The following is a 22,903-nucleotide window of genomic DNA, read 5'->3' on the forward strand; positions in this document are numbered from 1 at the left end:
TTTTTCACTTGGTTAGACTATAATAAATTTAGTTTAATCCTTTATCCAAGTGAGAGCAAACAAAGTTTGCACCTGAAAATATCTTCAGGACTGAACATGGTGTTGTATTATCTTACCTGGGTAAGTAGTACAACACCAGGCAACTCGTAGCAAAGGTGGAGCAAGCTACCAACACTTCTATCACAGTATCTCACATAATGCAAAACCCATCTCCTTGTGGATATGTATAATGTTATGCATTAAGGGATTGGCCACTACCCAGGCTAGTTTCGACCTTTATTGAGGTCTCTTCAGTGTTAGCCAGGCCCAGAGTTGGAGATACCAGGCAGAAGCGATAGCAAGGTCATCTTTACCTATAGGAGTTCCCAAAAGGTTTGCCACCTTTTTTTTTTTTTAAATTACTCTGGATTTAGAGAAAGATGTTGAAAGTTTATTTTTCACTTGGTTAGACTATAATAAATTTAGTTTAATCCTTTATCCAAGTGAGAGCAAACAAAGTTTGCGCCTGAAAATATCTTCAGGACTGAATATGGTGTTGTACTATCTTACCTGGGTAAGTAAGACAACACCAGGCAACTCGTAGCAAAGGTGGAGCAAGCTACCAACACTCCTATCCCAGTATCTCACATAATGCAAAACACATCTCCTTGCAGATATGTATAATGTTATGCATTAAGGGATTGGCCACTACCCAGACTAGTTTTGACCTCTATTGAGGTCTCTTCAGTGGGAAATCCAGAGTAATTTTAAAAAAAGGTGGCAAACCTTTTGGCAACTCCTATAGGTAAAGATGACCTTGCTATTGCTTCTGCCTGGTATCTCCAACTCTGGGCCTGGCTCCCACTGAAGAGACCTCAATAAAGGTCGAAACTAGTCTGGGTAGTGGCCAATCCCTTAATGCATAACATTGTTTTGCATTATGTGAGATACTGGGATAGGATCGTTGGTATCTTGCTCCACCTTTGCTACGAGTTGCCTGGTGTTGTACTACTTACCCGGGTATGATAGTACAACACCATATTCAGTCCTGAAGATATTTTCAGGCGCAAACTTTGTTTGCTCTCACTTGGATAAAGGATTAAACTAAATTTATTAGAGTACTGTACAGTGTATTCAGGAAGGATAGAGTAGAGAAGCTCATGACTGCAGAGGGATTAAATCCAAACAGAGTAGAAATCCCAAATGATTGCATATTGGTAGCATGATTAACCTGCCTTGGTTAATCACACTACCACCTGAAGCTGTTTGCTGTGAGGTAGAGGTTAACAGAACAAAATACACATTTACTGTTACAGGCCAGGCTCTTCTAAAGAGGACTGTGAACCATAAGAAATAAATCTTATGAATACAAAAAGAGCTATTATTATGGGAAATTTCAGTTATGAGGATGTAGAATGGAGTTATGAGAAAAACATACTAGACAAGAGAAAAAACTTATAAGTTACTGCTCAATAACCGTCATAAGCAGCACATAATGCAAGAACCTGGGAAGCAACATACTGGATTTAGTAATAGCATCTTAAATCTTTATATAAATGAGTAACTTTCTACCCATCCACAGTACTACAGTGTTGAACAACTTCTTGTGTGTAGGATAGCATTTTATGGCAATCCTATAAGGAATCACATTACGACATCAAACTCAGAAGGTGGAGATCTTTTACTTTAGAAGTGAAATCTGAGGTATGCTATATATATATATAAGTATGATGGAGGTTTGTCTATCATATTGCCAAGTAGATCAGATAAAAATTCCGAAAGCTTATAAAGTAGAGCAAACTAGTATAAATCAACTTCTGGCAAAACAGTATGCTTATTTTATGTATTTTTGAAAGTCCATATATCTTAGACGCTGACATGAAGTATTTAACCTTTTGATATTGTCAGCATCCAAAGAATAAACCTTGTCTAGCAACTGATTTAGCTCATTCACTTGTTCAGTGGTCTCTCATGATTCCCTCAGAAGTCTGACAGTTATCTGTTTAATTCCTATCATTGTGGCATTTCCTTTGTTTGCTCTTGCGATAGCAATGTTCCAGTTTTTTCTTAATAAGTGCAAAGCTCTTAAAAATCGGATTATGGAATGTGAAGTGATAATTTATTATTATGGGACACCTTCGAGGAGTCCAAGGACTTAATGGCGGTGGGCTGGGCCCTCCACTCCACTACATAATTCTCCAACTAAACACAACTCACAATCGCTACTACTGAATCCTGCAGCTTAAACACAATAACACGACTACTGTCACCATTAATGCCAAAACAGTATGAGTTGAAGGTGAGTTAGCCTATCCATACAAGATAGGCTAACTCACTTTCAACTGAAAAAATATAGAGAACAGGTACCACCAAAATGCCACTTTCTGTTTCACAGTTCAACAATAATTTAAGTACCAAATATAAGTGTTTTATTAGGAGGGGGGGGATATTAATACTCCAGTTATATGTTGTGTATATTCAGTTCATAATGTCTTTTAATTACATTAATATTAATAAGCAAATTAACTGCAATAAATACTTATTAATATTACACATCTATTAACTGGTCAAAATTATGTGCTATTACACCAAAACTATAAACTATGCTGAACATTTGTAAAAATGCAGTACTATGCTTATATAATTTTTCTTCAAGATTTAAAAACTTTGATTATGTGTGTTGTGGAATACAGAAAAGTAACATTTTTCAGGGAAGAAGTTTCAGTTTTTTGTTATTGATACTGACTACTTAACTTATGCTATTGTGTGGGCATGTTCAGAGTCCACAGATATCCATAATGGTAAGTCAAAAAATTTACTTAACAATAAAATTTTAGTTACTTACAGATTGCATTATACTGTTGTCTGAACTTTGCTTATTAATACTACTATCAGTGGTGGCTCATGGCTTGAAATCGTGTAGGTGCTGCAACTTTCGAAATATACATACACACTGTAAGTACAGTGTATACATGTTTGGATAAAATATCAAAATTATGGTAAAAATTTTAAAAAAAATTAAACATGAAAAAATATTGTTTATTATCGATAAAATTATACAGTTTGGTATAATTCAAAATGCCTTAAAAATAAAATCCATTATCATAACACCAATAATGTTCTAAAATAAAAACTATAACAAATGTTCTTGTTGAGAGGCTTATACGCTGGTTAAACATGATAACTAATATTTAAGGAATTGACAGCGTATACTAGAGATATAAATTAAATAAACTTTAATATATACTTTCCGATATTTCGGCAAACGTCACGTTGCCATCTTCTTGGGAACTTACTACAAAGACACGTGCACACAAGTACTAATAACAGCAAATGAGACTGAAGCTAGGAAGCTAATGTTTTCCTAAAGTCCTGATGGTGCCCCCTGGCGGGCTATATTGGTAGTTCTTGGCCTTTAGGCTGAAGTTCTTCTGATAAAAGTTTCCCAAATTTGGGGCAGTCTCATGCATCCAAATTTTGAGGTTTGGCATGTTCCTAAGGGCCGAGGCTGATTCCATGAATAGTCTTTCATACTTGAACTTGCTGCGGTGTATTACTGTGGCTTTCTTCCATCTTATTCTGTGGCGAGTATCCAGAGCGTGGTCTGCAAGCCCAGAGTGGCTGTACTGGTGAAATCGGATGTAATCCTTGTGTTCTGAGATTCTGATATTTGCTGTCCTGCCTATTTGGCCAAAGTAGGACAATTTACAGCTGCAAGGGACCTGGTATACACCAGGTAGGTCTAGGGGAAGTGGTTGGTCTTTAGTGGAGCGGATAAGGGATGCCAGTTTTCTATGTGGTCTGTAACAAGTGGACATGTTTTTTTAAGATTTTATTGAATTTTTCCGAGGTGCCTCGGATGTAGGGAATGGTGATGGATTTAGAGTAATCTTTTTTGTGAGGGGGAGAGGGTGGTGGGTTGTGGATAACTGGGTTAAGTATTTTTTGGAGGGGATAGCCATTGGCTGAGAAAGTGTCACGGATGTGATTTAGTTCAGTGGTTAGGGCTTGATCATTTGAACAGATTATTTTTGCCCTGTTGAATAATGTCTCAAAAACCCTATAACTCTAGACCCCCCTGCATATATGGGCTCCCAAAAATACACAAAGAAAATGTGCCATTACGTCCCATAGTGGATGGCATTGATTCCCCCACCTACAAACTAGCCAAGCATTTAGCCAAGGCGCTCTCACACTATACTGGCAATACATCATCACACATAAAAAACTCAGCCCACTTCAAAGCCAGTATAGAAAACTTTACACTCCAACATAATGACATAATGGTCAGTTTTGATGTCTCCTCCCTATTCACGAATGTCCCCCTCAAAGAAACCTTAGAGCTAATCCAAGCAAAATTTCCTCCCGATATCTCAGCCCTATTTCAGTTCACAATGAACTCAGGCTATTTCGTTTGGCAGGAAAAATTCTACAAACAGATAGAGGGGACAGCCATGGGTTCACCACTTTCCCCACCCTTGGCCAACTTCTTCATGGAGACGTTTGAAGAGAAAGCCTTAAACTCAGCCCCACAAAAACCTACCATATGGCTTCGCTATGTTGATGATGTTTTCGCTATTTGGCCACATGGCCCGGATTCACTCATCTCCTTCCTAACACACTTAAACAACCAACACCCTAGAATCAAGTTCACCCTGAAAAAAGAGGTAAACAATAACCTCCCTTTCCTAGACACACTAGTCACCCGCCAACCTGATGGAACCTTGGTTTTCTCAGTTTATAGAAAACCCACCCATATAGGCAGATACATTCACCAACAATCCCATCACCCCCCCCCTCACAACAATATGGTGTTATTAAGACATTATTCAACAGGGCAAAAATAATCTGTTCAAATGATCAAGCCCTAACCACTGAACTAAATCACATCCGTGACACTTTCTCAGCCAATGGCTACCCCCTCCAAAAAATACTTAACCCAGTTATCCACAACCCACCACCCCCTCCCCCTCACAAAAAAGATTACTCTAAATCCATCACCATTCCCTACATCCGAGGCACCTCGGAAAAAATCAATAAAATCTTAAAAAAACACGACTTGTCCACTTGTTACAGACCACATAGAAAACTGGCATCCCTTATCCGCTCCACTAAAGACCAACCACTTCCCCTAGAGTCCCTTGCAGCTGTAAATTGTCCTACTTTGGCCAAACAGGCAGGACAGCAAATATCAGAATCTCAGAACACAAGGATTACATCCGATTTCACCAGTACAGCCACTCTGGGCTTGCAGACCACGCTCTGGATACTCGCCACAGAATAAGATGGAAGAAAGCCACAGTAATACACCGCAGCAAGTTCAAGTATGAAAGACTATTCATGGAATCAGCCTCGGCCCTTAGGAACATGCCAAACCTCAACAAATTTGGATGCATGAGACTGCCCCAAATTTGGGAAACTTTTATCAGAAGAACTTCAGCCCAAAGGCCAAGAACTACCAATATAGCCCGCCAGGGGGCACCATCAGGACTTTAGGAAAAATTAGCTTCCTAGCTTCAGTCTCATTTGCTGTTATTAGTACTTGTGTGCACGTGTCTTTGTAGTAAGTTCCCAAGAAGATGGCAACGTGACGTTTGCCAAAATATCGGAAAGTATATATTAAAGTTTATTTAATTTATATCTCTAGTATACGCTGTCAATTCCTTAAATATTAGTTATCATATAACAAATGTTATGTCTTTAATTGTAATGTCCAAATATTTAAAGAGACGGAATAAACATGATAAGCACTACAAACACTCTACTACTGGTGCAAACTGCATATAAAGAACAGTGGAACTGCACAACGGACAGTGCCACATTACGCTCATAGCTTGAATCGCACCATGACATGCACATGCTTGCACGCATAGCAATATGACACTGTGGTAAACACAGTGCTGCTAGCTTCCTTCACCCTCCTACGTGCTGCAAGATGGATTTTTATTATTTTTTATACAAAATAAGAGAATTGTATAGGATTGTTGATGATAAAATTAAATATTACAAGCAAATATAAATAAATTAATAAATATATTTATTTATCAAGAATTGGAGGTGCTGCAGTACTGCAATGCCTATGCACGAGCCGCCCCCTGACTACTATGGTATGATATTAATGCCAGTTCATCAAAATTAAATAAATTGCAAATACTTATTCAATTCTGAATAAAATTATTTTGCAATTTCTAATCAATCTAACTGCAGTTTGTTAAATATTTTGATGTTGCAAATGCTCTTTTAGGGAGACTTCACTTGCAATTTGATTAAAGCATTTTTAATGTAGCTTTATCTTGTGAGTGGCTATTTTATTTCTTACTGAGATCATCAAGGATAAAAGGAATAAAAACACTTAGAAATACCACAGGTTTGAATGGAATTATTAGTGACTATTTCACTGACTAATGCATTTTGCAAGATGATATCTCCATTCATCCTCTGAATAGAGATATCATTCATATATCACTCCATTTTGTGGAGTAATATATTAAAAATACAAGATATGTAATGTGGTTAGTGTATCCACTCTCCAACCAAAAGGCTGCGGGTTCAAATCCTACATGGGCATGGATGTTTGTGAAAATACTAGTGGTGGGCAGTAGATGTCATTGGTGTCGTTGTGGTTCATTGTAGTTGGTGGAGTGAGTGGTGGAGACAGAGAGTTGTAGACGAAGGACTCATTGAGGAAGGGTGCCCTCCCTCAATGAGTCCTTGAACTCCCTGGAGGTGTCATGTAATAATAATAACATAACCAAGCGATATGATAAAAATATTGCTTGGTTTACTTAATGCTGAACACAATTATGTATTTTGTTATTTCTAACTAGATTAGCAGACTAAAAAACCACAGGTTTGAATTACAAAAAATGACATCCCATATTCAGTATTTGCAATATGGATTTACTATAAGTCACTTGAAGTATGGAAAACTCATTATCTTTTGTAAAATTGAATACCATAAAATGAAATAAAAATCACAAAATAAAACAAAAAATCTTGCTCTAGCATAAATATTTGTGAATGTTTTAGATAGACGACTTTCATCACCTGGTGTTTAACCACCACTTTGCTAATCTTGGAGGCTGAAACGACTTGACGATCTAATCTGCTGTCTACCCATAGTGCTAAAGGTTTATAACCTTTCATGGGTGAGAATGTTATAAAAAAAATAAATTTATTAAATATTAAACTTACTTGGGAAAAAATAAACTTAAAACTAAATTTTTTAATGCATATAATTTCCAAAGCAGGATAACATGATATCTGAAGGAGACTATTCTTAACAGCTACTTTCAATCTTTTCATGTAAATATGGCTTCTCATCACTGCTCAGTTTCTATAAACTTGAAAGGAGCTTCATTTCCATTAAAAGAGTACGGGAATAATTATTAAATAAGATCAGATTAAGAACAGTTATTCCCAAATTCACATTAGTAGTTGAGTCCAAATATTCCTTGAAGCCATGGTAACATATGCATTGGACTGTATGCTAGTTACTGTAGACAAAATCAAGGATTAAGATCAACGTTCTCTCTCTCTCTCTCTAAGCTGTGCACATGCACACGTTAAAAAAAAAAAAGTGCACATGCCTAGTAACTGCATGCACAAACCTTTTCCTTTCATAAGTTCAAATTTACAGGCAATAATTTTTGAATGTGGACTCATCTGGATGGGAGAGAGGTGGAAGCACAGGTGAGCAGAAGTTACATCTGTTGGTTTTTGTGAGGGGCCCAGAAGGCACGGCTACCATTTGGAAAAGAGATGAGTTTTCTGCTAGTGGCTTTTATGAAGTTGGATTTGCTGATAATTGTTTTACATTTATTTCATGCTTCCACATAGGCTGAGTATGAAGCTTGGGTTCTTGATGCAAGCCACTTGTGGTAAGCAAGTTTTTTGCCTTCTCCTGGACTCAACTCCTCTATAAACCACTCTTACAAAGTACAAGCAAGAAGGGTGATTAGTATGGTAAGAAAACCCAAATCAGATTATGAGAGAAAATTAGCTAAGCAGGCCAAAGCAAATCCAAAAGAATTTTTTTTTGTTTGTTTTGTAGGAAGAGAAAAATGACTGTGAAAAGATAACTTTAATCAATGCTAATGGCAAGAAGGTGACAGAGGCAAAAGAGATAGTTGAGTTACTGAGTGAACACTTTGCAAAGGTGTAGTATCATCCAGGTGGAGATTTTGTAGTTGCTATGTGACAGAGACTCATGTCAAAATTGAGATAGATCAACAGCAATGGTAAGCTGTATTCCATGAGTGAAGAGGACACAATTTGGAGTAAAGTGGATGACAAACAATATTAAACAAGAACTGCATGCAAAAAACAGGCCATGGAAGAGATACAAGGAGACAGGTGAAGAGAAGATGCATGAAGAATATAAGACACAGGCTAAGAGAGTGACTAGTATGGTAAGGAAAGCAAAACTGGAATATGAGAAAAGATTGGCCCTTAGATCCAAGGAAAATCCTAGGGAATTTTTTAGCTATGTGGAAGAATGACATTGTGGAATAAAATTGGGACTGATGCAGAGGACATAGTGGAATTGTTCAATGAACACTTTATTGGAGTATTTCATCCTGGAGGAGTCAATTTGAATACTAGAGGGACAAGGCAGGTTCGAGGTTTAGAGGTACAGGAGGAGAGTGTGTTTCAGATACTGAGTACTCTGGATGTCAGTAAAGCTTTGGGACTGGATGGTATTTCACCATGAGTTTTGAGAGAATGGTCTAAGGAACTGACAGTGTCTTTGACCTGGCTTTTCAATGAAAGTTTGGCTGTGGGAAAGGTGTCCATGGAATAGAAGGAAGGTAAGATAGTGCCATTGTAAGGGCGGTAGCAGACTGGAAGTGTCTAATTATAGGCCAGCTTGTGTTTCATCAGTAGTTAGTAAGATCTTGGAGAAAGTAGCGAGGGACCGTATACAGCATTGGGCAGATGAGGGTAATGTTATCTGTGAGAGTCAACATGGATTTGTGAAGGGGCGCTCTTGTTTTAGCAATATGCTAGCCTTTTATGATAAAGTTACAAGAGCATTAGATGAGGGGAAAGGCATATACTGCCATTTTCCTAGACTTAGCAAAGGAATTTGACAGGGTGCCACATGAGAAGCTGATATTTAAGTTGCAGCACATGGGTCTGGATGTGATTGGTCAACTGGATTCAGGATTGACTGTCCGATAGGTATCAGAGAGTTGTGTATGGTGGAGCAATATCAAAGAGGCAGAAGGTTACAAGTGGGGTTCCACAGGGCTGAGTACTGGGACCTATATTGTTTAACATTTATATCAATCACATTGTCTGTGGATTGCAAGGGGATATTCAGTTGTTTGCAGATAATGCAAAGCTGGGAAGGGTTATTAGTAATAGTGCAGATGTGATAGCCCTGCAAGAGGATTTGAATAAGCTAGATAGATGGGCAAATGAATGGGGTATCAATTTAATGCAGCAAAATGTAAGGTCTTGAGGTTTGGGATGCTGCATACTCTATGGGAGGAGTTAAACTGGAGGAAGTAGGGGAGACAAGAGATCTGGGGTTGATGATTGATAGAAACCTGAAATTTAGGGGACATATTGGAAAGGTAGTGAAGGTAACACAGAGGATTGCTGCAATAATGAGGAAGGACACTGACCTGCAGAAATAAAATGGTTATCATTCCATTGTATAAGACTCTGATTAGACCACACTTAGACTATTCTTCTCAGATCTGGTCCCCAGGATTTGAAGGGGATAAATTAACTGTGGAAAGGGTACAAAGGCAGATAAAGATGGTGTCAGGACTGTACAATGTTAGTTATGAGGATTGGCTGAAGGAGTGTAGACTGCAGAGTCTGGCAAATAGGAGAAGGAGAGGTGATATGATTGAGACTTTTAAACTGTTGAGAGGTGGTTACAGGGTTGACACTGGGGAGTTCTTTTTTGCTTGGTTGAACAGCGAGGAGTCATGACAAGGGGCCATCCCTGGAAGTTACGAAAGGAAACTGTGAGAAAGAGGGTGAGGAGTGGTTTCTTTGCATGGAGGGTGGTTAAACCATGGAATGCATTGCCTGATGGAGTGGTGAGAGCAAGAACGGTCAATGCGTTTAAGGAGTGGTATAATAGACTTTGTGTTTCCTAGTAGGGACCTCCCTCGATGAGTCTTGATAGACTTATGTTTCTTAGAAAGGACCTCCCACGATGAGTTTTTTTAACTCCATGGAGGTCTGAATAATAATAATAATGAACAGAGGTGCTTAATATATTGAAAAATATCAATTAGAATACAGCAGTGGTACTGGATAGTATGTCAGCCTGTGTACTACATGAATGTGCAAGAGAACTGGCATTGTCTCCGATGAAGTTGTTCAATCTACATCTCAGCTCTCATGAGGTTCCAAAGGAGTGGAAAGAGGGTAAAGACAGATCTATTACACAAAGTTATATCCAATAGAAATATTAATTAGAGACCAATTAATATTTCAGGAATAGTGTTTAACCATTATTCCTGAAATACTGGAAAGTAAATTAAAGGTAAAATCCAACAGCCGATGAATAGGGATATGATATTCTATAGTGGACAGAACAATTTGTTAACTGTAGATCTTGCCTTAGTAATTTATTCACATTTTATAACAGAGTGACAGCAAAGTTAAATAAGGGAAATGGTTACACTGTGATACTGCTGGAATTTGCAAAGTATTACAAAAGTTGGAGTATAACCATTTCCTAGAAGCTTGATAGAGACACCAAAAAGTTGTATGTGGTGGAGTACATTTTGGAGAATGAGTGTGAAGTACAATGTCCAGTACTCTTTAATTTAATTTGTATATGAATGATAGGGCAAGATTTTTTCTTTTTTTGGGGGGGGGGGATAATCAGTTGTTTTGATGATGCAAAACTGGGGAGAGCAATAGTTCATAAAGGTGAGGTAGATATCCTGCAGGATGATTTAAATAAATTGGCATTGTGGGTGAAGGATAATAATAATTCATTTAATGTTGCAAAATGTAAGGTTATGCACTTTACGAGGGGTGGTCTGAAAAGTTCTCGGCCTCAACCATAGATGGCAATACTATCCGCAAGATTTTTTTTTCTAAGTTGGTACATCTGTCATAAGCATCTATGTAAAATTGCAAGTCATTCTATCAAGTAGTTTGCTTTATACAGCTGTCTGAAGCAAAAGTGTTGTCTGTATCCCTCAAAATGGATAAAATTGAGTATCGTGCAGTTATAAAATTCTTTGTAAAAGAAGGTTTAACGCCAAAAGAAATTCATTAGAAGTTCATAAAATTTATGGGCACTCTTCTCCTTCATTTTCTACAATTAAGAAATGGGCTGCTGAGTTTTAAATGTGGCTGTACCAGTTTTGAAGATGATCCACATGAAGGACGTCCAAAAAGTGTAACAACACTAGAAATCATTGATCAAGTGCACGATATGGTACTGGATGACCGACGAGTCAAAGGGCGTGAAATTGCCAAGACTATAGGCATTTCAAAAGAATGTGTAGGATACATTTTGCATGAAGAATTGCCGTGCTTGCTCACAGCAGATCCAAAAAGCACTTGCATGAAAATCTTTGAACAGCGCTTGGAGCATTTTAACAAGAATAAATCTAATTTTGTGCATCAATTTCTTACTATGGATGAGACTTGGATTCACCATCACACACCAGAATCCAAACAGTGGACAGAAGCTGGTTGTTCAGCGCCAAAGAAGACAAAGTTGGTTCCATCAGCAGGAAAGGTCATGGCATCGGTATTTTGGGATGCATTTTGTTTATTAGTTATCTTGAAAAGGGAATATTATTCCGATCTTTTAACCAGACTAGGTGAAAAAAATTGTGAAAAAAGACCAGGTTTGCAGAAGAAAAAAAAATCATCTTTCATCAGGACAATGCACCTGCCCACAAAGGTGTTTTGGCAATGAGAAAATTAAGGGATTTGCACTATGAATTGTTGGAACATCCACCCTATTTCCCAGATCTGGCTCCTTCTGACTTTTATCTCTTCCCAAAACTAAAACTCTTCCTCGCTGGTCAGCATTTTTCTTTGAATTAAGAAGTGATAGCAGCTGTAGAGGGGTATTTTGCAGATCTTACTGATAACCACTACAGGGACAGGATAATGGCGCTGGAACTTCGCTGGAATAAATGAGATTATATCGAGAAATAAAAATAATTTTGAAATTATAAATTAGTTTTTTCATTGTTAGGCTGAAAACTTTTCAGACCACCCTCGTAAGTTGAAAAGGTTACATACTGTGAATTGCATTTATGGTACTGGATTCAATTCCTGTCTATGACATGAAGAACCTTTATCTGGTCTCTTTCAACTAAAAGTGAGTTAGCCATGTCTCATATGGAGGTAGAGGGTTTTTCCACTCAGAAACTCTGGTTTTTCATCCCTCAGAACAGCCAAACCAACCCCATGAGCACACACGGATCTACAGTCATTAAAAAATATATATACTTAATCCCTCATTAGGAGGGCTCAAACTGCCCACCCCAAAGGAATGGGGAGAAACCACATACAACTATTATTATTATTGCAGGATATTTATGAGGCTAGGGATCTGGAGATGATAATTGGCAAAATAACTCAGATTACTTGGATATCGAAGCATACACTGACAAGTACAGATGGGGAGGTTATTATCCCTCTTTATAAGGCCATAATTTGGCCATATGTTCACAACTGTGCACAGATTTGGTCACCTGTTTAAATGATTCTTGAGGATCAGGAGGTGGAAGAGGGATTCAGAGATGAGTGACCAAGTTGGTGACAGGTCAGTGGAATGCTCCCTATTAGGATAGGTTAAAGGTGTGTGGGTTGCAAAGTTTAGTTGATAGGCAGAAAAGAGGGGACATGATAGAAACTTATAAGATATTAAAGGGATTTTATAAAATTGATGTAGAGGAAATTTTTCATTATGTGACAAATAAAGAGAGAACTAGGGTTCATCCATGGAAGCTATGTAAGAGTATGGTTAGTAAACTCATTCATCACTCTCCATGCAAAAAATTTAGTGGCACACTAAATTTTTTGCATGGAGAGTGATGAATGAGTGGAACAGATTGCCAGAATTAGTTGTGAGTGAAAGTAACTGAGTTTAAGGAGAGGTATTATGGGTTTTGTGTGAGACCCACACATGGGTTTTCTCACAACTAATGTGGGTCTCCCACAATGAGTCTCTGGTGATAATAATAATAATACCTGCTCCGTCATCTCCTTTCTGACCTTCCTAAAAATGTAATACCATTTATGCTGGATTCCATTTACAACATCTGACTCTGATAGCCAGATTTCACTTATGCCACTGATCTTAGATCACAATATATTCAAAGCAACAACAAATTCAAAGCAACAAACTTAACGTTTGTTCTTTTGTTTTGGCATTTGTGTATAGATATAAGTTATAAGTTATCATTTGGCTTTTTCTTATACTTATATCTTATAATCCGATAGGCCTAGTCGGGCAATTTTCTCTTTTCCTTCCCTAGATACACTCAAAAAGTCCAAACCCAAAAAGTATTTTTCAGCCCTTTCATCAGATACATAACCATGCTCAATGACAATCGTATACCATAGCTAACTAACATACATTCTCACTATTCCTCCCATGATGATCTTTCCCTGACTCTCTGCAATAGGTCTCACACCCCATTAAGTAATTTCTCCAGGCTCCTGATGACAAATCCATTCAAGTGCAGGCCATCTTCTTATACAAGTCATTTCTACCATCAAACTCACTCCACATCCAAAAACTCATACCCATTTCTTCTACACAGCTTGTACATTGAATCATTTGCTATCACAGCCTTCCTTCATAACCCAGTACCTGATGTGTCTTGGTAATAATCCAACAATTTTTCACCCTCTCACTTTTCTTCCAATATCTTCATTTATACTAAATTTGATGCTTCTTAAATCATTAGTTCCAACAAGCACTACCATCTCTTTTACTTTACTTTCCTGTTTCTCTATTACATTTGTCATATGGCTGGCCTGGTTGGCCAAATGGTTAACGTATCCACTCCCCAGCCAAAAGGTTGCAGGTTCGAATCCCACCATGGGCATGGATGTTTGTGATTTTCTGTGAAAATACTAGTTAGTGATGGTGATCGGCAGTAGATGGCATTGGTTTAGATGATGAAGGTAGTTGCAGTTGGTGGAGATGGAGAGTTGTGGAGTAGGTGACCTCCCTCGATGAGTCATTGAACTCCCTGGAGGTGCAACGTAATAATAAATCTAAATAATAATAATATCTTTCATTTTTGTCCCTAGGAAGCTTGAAATAGTGATTGTCTGCAATATGGTATGGTGATTAGATCATGAAAAATTTCATGATCTAATCACCATACCATATTACCTCCCCCGCCTTATATTCTAAATTGACTCACCTTGTTGCTATTATTATTATCACCAACTTCAATGCTTTCTTGCCTCTTCTTGTTCTAATTTTTCTTATCCTGTCTAAGTTTCTTTAAATGTTTCTTGACTTTTTTAATTCTCTGGTTGATTGCCTAATAATATGTTTTAATGGGGATATTTCAAATGTTAAGTTATCCTCACTTAACCTCAATGTACCCTCATTTATGTACTTTGCAATGCTTCTGTTCAGAGAGACAAAGGTTCTCTTCACCAGCATTTACATTAACTTGTGCTTTTGACAACAATTTGTTTTGATAATTTTTGGTACCATTTTTAAGACCATCTTGAACTAATAATATTTATACAATTATATTACTAAATGCACTAAATACAATAAATTAATTCCAAAACTACAATATACTAAAGATACACCACTTAATCTAAAAAACATTCGATAAATAAATAAATTGGCAACCTAAATGGGAGCTCTGTTATGATACATCTACATTCAAGATGCCTTGAACCAATGCAGTGCAGGGGCCAGTATGAAAACAGAGATAGATGAACTGGAGGTGCTTATGATATTGCAGAATCATATCATAATGCAAATATAGGCATGGGTATTGGTCCATGCATTACGAAAATGTGCAAAGAAATTGGCAAAACCTCAGATAGGCTGTTCAGTTTAAGTCTCAGCTCTGGCAAGGTCAAGGAAAGTGGAAAGAAAGTAAAATACTTCTATTGCATAAAAGAGGCTCCAAGACAGAAGTAGAAAATTATAGATTGATCAAAATCACAGAAGTGGTTGTTAAGATATAAAATAAGTTTGTCAAAGCCAGAAATTGAGGAATGAGAGGACAGAGATATTTTAGGAAGCAGGAGAGAGGAAGTTGGATAAAGAAAATGGCACCACTGAATTTTATGGATAAGAGAGCTTGGCTGATAGACAGGGAACATAGGGAGGATAAGAAAATGAAGCAGCAAATTAAGAAACAACAAAGCATGGAATCTGGTAAGTTAGTGCATAACAAAAATCAGGTAAGTAATATTGATTGTAAAAATCATACCAGAAATGACGTTTTGATACAGTGACTATCATAAAACATGCTATTGATGAGCAGGTTATAACTTTAAGTTTTCCCAGAGCAAAAATTAAAAATATAACACATACAATTGAAAAAAAGAAAAGAAACGCAAATGAGATTGTAATTCTAGTAGGTACAAATGACTTAACTAGCGATAAGTTCAGTATGAGATAGGATATGAAGTGTTATTGGAAAAAGCGAGAGTGCAGAGTGAGAACATGAAAATCGTAAGTATATTACCTAAATACAATAGAAATGAATTAAAAAGAGCTATGATCGCAATGATTTGATACATAGGCTGTGTAGGAGGACTACATGTGAGTTTTTAGATGTGTGGAGTAACTCTGTGGGAAAAATAGATTTGAATAAAAGGGATGGTCTGCACTTGAATGGATTTTGTATCAGGAGTCTTGAGAAATTATTAATTGGTAATGAGACCAAACACAGAGTCAGGGAAACTAAATTATGATGGGATGAATGGTGACAAATCTCTGTGTAAGAGTGATAATGTTATATAGCTGTGTTGATGATGAGAATGGGTATTATCATGAAAACAGTTATAAGGAAAGAACAATTTTGTTTGTCTGGTTTGAACTTATCAAACATGTGCAAGAATATCTGCATGAGTATGGCACTAGATGAGAACACAGATCTGCAAGTTGTACAACTGTGTCATGCAGACTACACAGAAGAGTATACAAAAAAGCATGTAAGAAACTTATATCTGTACATGAATGCCAGGAGTGAATAACTTGAATCCAATTAGAGTTGAGATCTAAGACTGCAATACTAAATAAGTTTTTCATATAGCAGTGGGTTTGAAGCCATCTGGTGTGCAGCTGAGTACACCTGAGCTCTGGTGTGTTCAGGTGTGCACACCAGAGCAACCAGTCTGTAACAACACCCCATATGTTGTATTGGGGTGTTGTTACAGACTGGTTACTAGTCATAAAAAAATGCATTACCAAATAAAGATGGGTGTAAAACAAGTAATCATAATGGGGAGACTTGAATTATCTGAACATTGATTGGGTAGTAGTAAAATCTCATGAGAAGAATGAAACTCAATTTATTGAGTTGTTGCAAGACAACTTTCTCAAGCAGCATATGACAGAAGGAACTCATGGTCAAAGAGTGTTAGATCTGATTATAATGTTGGAGGTGATTTTTTTTAAAGATGCAAATATTCTTCTCTGGTGGTTGACAACCATCATGTAGTACTCATTTTAAGTGGCTAAGTTTATGAATGTTCTATTCAGAAAAGGTTATATGCTGAACTACAAAGCAAGTAATTATGACGAATTGAGGTTCTGCACCATGGTATCAGTTGTTGGATGGCAAGGATATCAAACAGTACAAGAGAGAAGTTTAAAAAATATTTAAATAATGCAATATCAAAATGTGTCCCTAGAGGTCAAAGAATAAACAGGAGTGAAATGGATGTATAATCTTTATTAAGCAAGAGATTTGTAAGAAAAATATTATGTCAGTTATGAAAATTATAAGGAGCAGGCCAGAAAGGTCACAAGTATTGTGTGGAAAGCTGAGTTTGAAAAGAAACTGGCTCTGAAAGCTAAACACAACCGAAGAGAATTCTATCATTATGTGCAAGTAAAAGAAACAATGAATATAAAAGAATAACTCTACTGGATGCAGATGGTATACAGGTGATAGATGCAGAAGAGATTGTTCAACTAATCAATTGGCCATTCTACTAAAAGCTATCAACCTGGTGTATGCAACATTGCACTCACTGCTACCTCTTCAGTGGATGAAGAAACTCAAGTGTATGAAAAGAAGGTACTAGATCTGTTGCACAAACTGAATAACAAGATACATCAGAACAGAGGAGCAATATAGAAGAAAGTGTAATGAAGTGAAAAAAGCAGTCAGAATGGATAAGATGAAATGGTTAGAAGCTCAATGCAATAATATAGAGCAGTACTATGGAGAGCACAAAACTAGGAAGGCGTACAAAATGATTAGAACCATTAATAGAAGGTGATAACCAAAACAGACCACAATTAAAGATGAAAAAGGCAGTGTATTGATGAATAAAGATAAAATTGTACAATGGTGGACAAGATACTGTGGTGAGCTATATGAAGAAAAACTAGATTTAGATGGAGGTGGGAAACTGATTGAAGAATTGAGGCAGATATCACCACTAAGTAATGAGTATGACATTGACATTTTAAGAGGAGAGGCAAAAAAAGCAATAGGATGGCTAAAACACAACAAGAATCCTGGTAATGATAACATCGCTGGAGAAATGATGTTGTTAAATATGGTGGCAAAAGTATGCTTACAGAAATGCACCAACTATGTAATATGGTATGGAAGGAAGAGAAAATGCCAGAGGAGTGGATGAAATCAATATTAGTGACATTATACAAGAAAAGAAATAAGTCAAGTCATCTTGGTAAGGTGATGATGATATTGACAGGAAGATTGAGAACACAATTGGAAGCATACCTTGCAAACAAGAATTTAGGAAAGATAGAGTACAATTCAACAGATTTTGACAATGCAGTTAATAGCAGAAAAAGTTAGGAGAAAAACAAAAACATATATGCTTGCTTTGTTGATTTTCAGAAGGCATTTGACAGCATCAACCAGAAAGTGACATTAGCAGTGCTAGAATCCTATGGAATTGACAGAAAACTAATAGCTATATTAAAAGATGTTTATAAGAATGTAATGGCAGCAGTTAGAATAGGTTGAGGATTTGGGAAAATGGTTTAGAACGAGGGAAGGTACTAGACAGGGGAACCCAATATCAACCACGCATTTTCATCGCACATTTAGAAAGAGCAGTGAACAAAATGAAGGAAGATACAAAAGGAATATCAGTACATAGGATGAGAATTAACAATCTGAGATTTGCAGATAACATTGTTATTGCTAAAGAAAACGAAAGAGAACTAGAAAAAATACTGAAACTGTTAAATGAGGAAGGGAAGAGATTTCGACTTATGAACTTGGAAAAAACAAAGACAATGGTATTTGGTGAGAAGAACATGAAACAAAAGATACAAGTGGATGGAACTGATATAGAAAATGTAGAACAATTCACATATTTGGGGAGTAAAATGACATGACTTGGACTGTAAAAAAGAAATAAAGATCAGGATTGTAAAGGAAAGAACAAATCTGAAGGTCATGGATAACATCTGGAAAAGTAAAGCGATCAGCCTGCAAACGAAATTAGAATGAGTACTAGAAACATGCCTTCAGCGATGTACTGTATGGATCTGAAATGTGGGTTCAGAATAAAGATTAATCTCATAATCTGAAATAAGGATTCAAGAAAAGAATTTTGGCATTTGAAAGAACTTGTGACAGGAAGATTCTAAGAATAGGATGGGTAAAGAAAATCACAAATGAAGAGCTCTATTGGAAGATACAACCAAAGGAGAACTGAATGCAGAAAATTATACAATGGCAACTGCAATTATTTGGACATATCTGCAGAATGAGTGAGGATCGGAAGATAAAGACATTCATGTTTGGTATTATGGATGGCATAAACAGAAGAGGTAGACATTACAGAGAATGGATAGACGACATAACTAGGGAGGCACTGGTGTGGATGCCTCCTTCACATCTTCTTCCACTTTTCTTTGTCCAGTGCACAGTGTCGCAGTTTCTGTAAGAAGGCATCGGACACCAACAGGCAGCATGCCCATGGTTCGTGATGATGAATAGGGAGTGATTGAATATCAGTACAGATACTAAAAGAGTGTTTAGCTGAATTGGCTATTACTTGATCAGGCTGTCTCAGAACAGGAAAGATTCAGCAGCAGTGGAAAGAACATAAAGAACACCATTGCACAAGGGTGGTGCAAAAACTGATGTATCCAACTATCAACCTATCAGTATCTCTGGAGTGGTGGTGAAGATTTTGTTGAAGTTTGTTAAGGCTCACATAAAGAAATGAGTTGACAGAGAATCTATACTTTGCAATGAACAGCATGGGTTTACTAAAGGAAGGTCATGTTTGAGCAACTTGCTCATATCTTATAATAATAATACTGCTGTTACATTAGACAAGGGGAATGGATACATCATGATACTTTTTGGATTTTGCTCAGGCTTTTGACAGAATACAGCACGTAAGACTGTTGCATAAACTGGAAAATATGAGACTTGATTATAAAATATTGGCATGGATAAGAGGATGAGATGGCTGACTGACATATTTTAAAAAATGGTATATGGGGAGCTGTGAATCTGCAAGATTTAAGCAAACAGTGGTGTACCACAAGGATCAGTCCTTGGTCCATTGTTATTCAATCTTTACATTAATGACATTGGGAAGGATTTGATAGGCGACATACAGCTATTTGTCGATGATGCAAAGATGGGCAAGGTAATCAAATGTGGCTGATATGCAGAACTTGAAGAATGATTTAAATAGGCTGGAACCGTGAACACGCGAAAATGGTTACCACTTTGATGTTAGTATATGCAAAGTCATGCACTTTAGTGTGATGAGTTATCCAATGTCATATTATATTGGTGGGACATACTAGAAAAACTGATCAGACTAGCGATTTTGGAGTTTCAGATAGGAAGTTGAAGTTTTTGGCAAAGAGTGCATGTTCAGCTCAGAGGATAATTGCCATGTCGAAACAAACCTTGACACCTAGAGATCCATGGTGTCAAACATTGATACTGATGTGGTTAAAGTGCTGGAGATGCTAATGAAAACCAGGCACCAGAACTGGGTTGGCAACAATGGTATTATCTTTGATGGACAGCATGGATTTGTTAAAGAGAGTTTGTATTTTAGTAATCTACTCACTACTTATTACAATAAGGAGACAGCTGTGTTGGATGAGAAAAATGGATATGCAGTGGTATACTTAGATATTGTAAAGACTTTTGACAGATTACCACATCATAAGTTGATAATCAAACTAGAGCAAACAGGGTTGAATATTAGCTAGTGCAACAGATTGAAGATTAGCTATCTGATAGGTATCAGCAAACTGTGTATCCCCATACACAATATCCCTTAACTTAAGAGGAAAGTTACTGGTGGTGTGCCTCAGGGGTATGTTTTAGGGCCATTGCTGTTTAACATGTATGTTAATAATATTAAGGTATGTTTGAATGGGATATTCAAGTGTTTGCAGATGATGCAAAATTGGGAACTATGAGAAGTAGAGCAGATGTTGTGGCCTTACAATAAGACTTGAATAGACTGAGGTAATGGACACAGGGGTGGGGATGCCAGTTCAATGTTGCAAAATGTAAGGTTTTAAAATTCGCAAACATACAGGGTGGCCATAAAATAACTTTCCCTCTTTGGAGGCATCTGCAGCTAAAACCCATAAACGGAATGAGACCAAATTTTATATTGAGACTTTTGACGGCATGGGGAGATGATTTCCATGAAAAAAAAGATTTAGTACAAAGTCACCGATAGGGTAAATTTTGGAGCTGGCCGAGCCAAAAACAAGCAGATAATTTTGTCATTCCTGCATTGCAGCAAAGACAATGTTTGGACTCCATAATTTTCATGCAGGATAGAGCACGGCCACACATTGAACGTTCAGTACAGCGGCTTTTACGCCAAAATTTCAGTAATGAGCAGTCAGTTCTTACCGACAGCATGGCCGCCTCGATCCCCGGACATCACTCCATGTAACTTTTGGCTGTGGGGGTATTTGAAATCTGTTATGTATGTTAGTGGCGTTCCCAACTTGCATGTCTTGAAAGAGAACATAAAACAGGCTGTTATGAATATCCAATCCAACTCCTTACGCTCAGCTGTAGAGCATGTTGCAGACCGGATGCAATTTGTTATACACAAGAAAAGTCAGCACATTGAAAATCGTGTATGTGGTCCAGGGGACCCTGATTTTGATGAATAAAACATTATTTCCTGTGAGTTCAATCCCTACATTAATTTCTGTGTGTATTAATCTCTCACAAGTTGTTGTTTTAGTTTAATTATTATTATTCTTATCATCATTGTAACGTGCCATATATCCAGCTGGAATGAGTGACGCGGCTGTTGCTTATACCGTCGAAATGTTATTATTCCATTTTATCTGCCTTTAATGTAATTATCCACTTGTTTTCGAGTTTCTGCCAGCACCAAAATTTCCCCTATCAGTGACTTTTGGTACTTTTTTTTTTTTTTTTGTGGAAATCATCTCCCCATACCTTCAAAAGTCTCAATATAAAATTTGATCTCATTCTGTTTATTGGTTTTAGCTAAAGATGCCTCCAAAGAGGGAAAGTTATTTTATGGCCACCCTATAGATGGAATGGGGTGTAGTATTTACTCTTGGTGGGGATATATTGTTGGAGATGGAGAAAATAAGAGATCTTGGAGAGATTGTGGATAAGGATCTAAAATTTAGAGGACACTTTGCAAAATTGTGAGGACAACACAACGAATTCGGGTAATTATGCAGAAAACATTGACTTATAGAGGCAAGGAGATTCTGGTTCCCTGCATAAGGTCTTGATTAGGCCACATATGGACTATTGTACACAGATTTGGTCACCTGGTTTTCCAAAGGATAAAGAGATTTTGGAAAGGGTCCAGAAGTGATTGATTAAGGCAGTTTCTTGTCTCTGGAGTGTTAAGTATGAAAAAAGGTTGAGAAGATGCAATTTGCAAAGTCTAGTGGATATGAGGAAGAGGAGTGATGTCATAGAGACATACAAGTTGGTGAGGAGTTGTTTTATAGGATTAATGTTGAAGAGGTTTTTCATAAAATGGTGGGAGAAGAAGAGGTCATTCCTGGAAGCTGTATAAACAGAGTGTGAGCAAGGAAGTGAAAAGTAATGCATGAAATATGAATGCAATACCTAAGTTTGTGATGTCTGCAGAGAATTTGAATGTATTTAAGGCACAGTATGATGAGCGGTGTGTATGACAAAAGGATCTTCTGAGATGAGTTTTTGACTCCAAGGGGATCTTGGAATAATAATAAGAAAGTCATTTTGCCTCTTTATAAGAACCTTGATAAGACCCCACTTGGCTTATTGTGCACGTGGTCTCCTAGTTTCTGTGGTGATTCTGATACTGTAGAGAGAGAAAGTGAAAAGGAGAATGTTAGAAGTGATATCAAGATTGTGGAATACTGATTATGTGCAATACTAATTATGAAGATAGACTGATAATTTGTAGACTGTTTTTTGGATTTAATGGTGCAAGGACATCTATGGCCATGCTGCACCAGGACATATGTAATAAATAAGGCATACAGAGGTCTAAAAACTATATATAAAAATCAAAATAATAATAATCATAAATGAAACATTTTTTAAAATTATACCAGGTAATAAACAAGTAAATCATCATAAAATCTGAGTAGAAAAAGAAATGTAAAAGATGGGTATAAAAGATGCAAAAAGAACTATAAAAGAAAGTATTAAAATTCATACAACATACATAAAAGGTTTTTAAAAGCATATTTACAATAAGTTAAACTAACAAGTAACATAATTAATATGAGATATCA

General features: G+C 37.0%; 1 protein-coding gene across 1 annotated transcript in view; it reads left to right on the plus strand.

The window, feature by feature from the left end:
- LOC150093102 (uncharacterized) overlaps window positions 1–22,903 on the plus strand; it is a 72,334-nt gene that overhangs the window by 40,119 nt on the left and 9,312 nt on the right. Inside the window, exon 4 of the mRNA XM_090413878.1 lies at window positions 2,691–2,780. Within this exon, the coding sequence (XP_090270004.1) occupies window positions 2,691–2,780 (90 nt within the window). The remainder of the gene's footprint in view (window positions 1–2,690; window positions 2,781–22,903) is intronic.

The sequence above is a fragment of the Typopeltis vanoorti genome, chromosome 24 (genome assembly GCF_054136105.1).
Source record: "Typopeltis vanoorti isolate ZY-2024b chromosome 24, IOZ_Tvanoo_1.0, whole genome shotgun sequence".
Taxonomy (NCBI): Eukaryota; Metazoa; Arthropoda; class Arachnida; order Uropygi; family Thelyphonidae; genus Typopeltis; species Typopeltis vanoorti.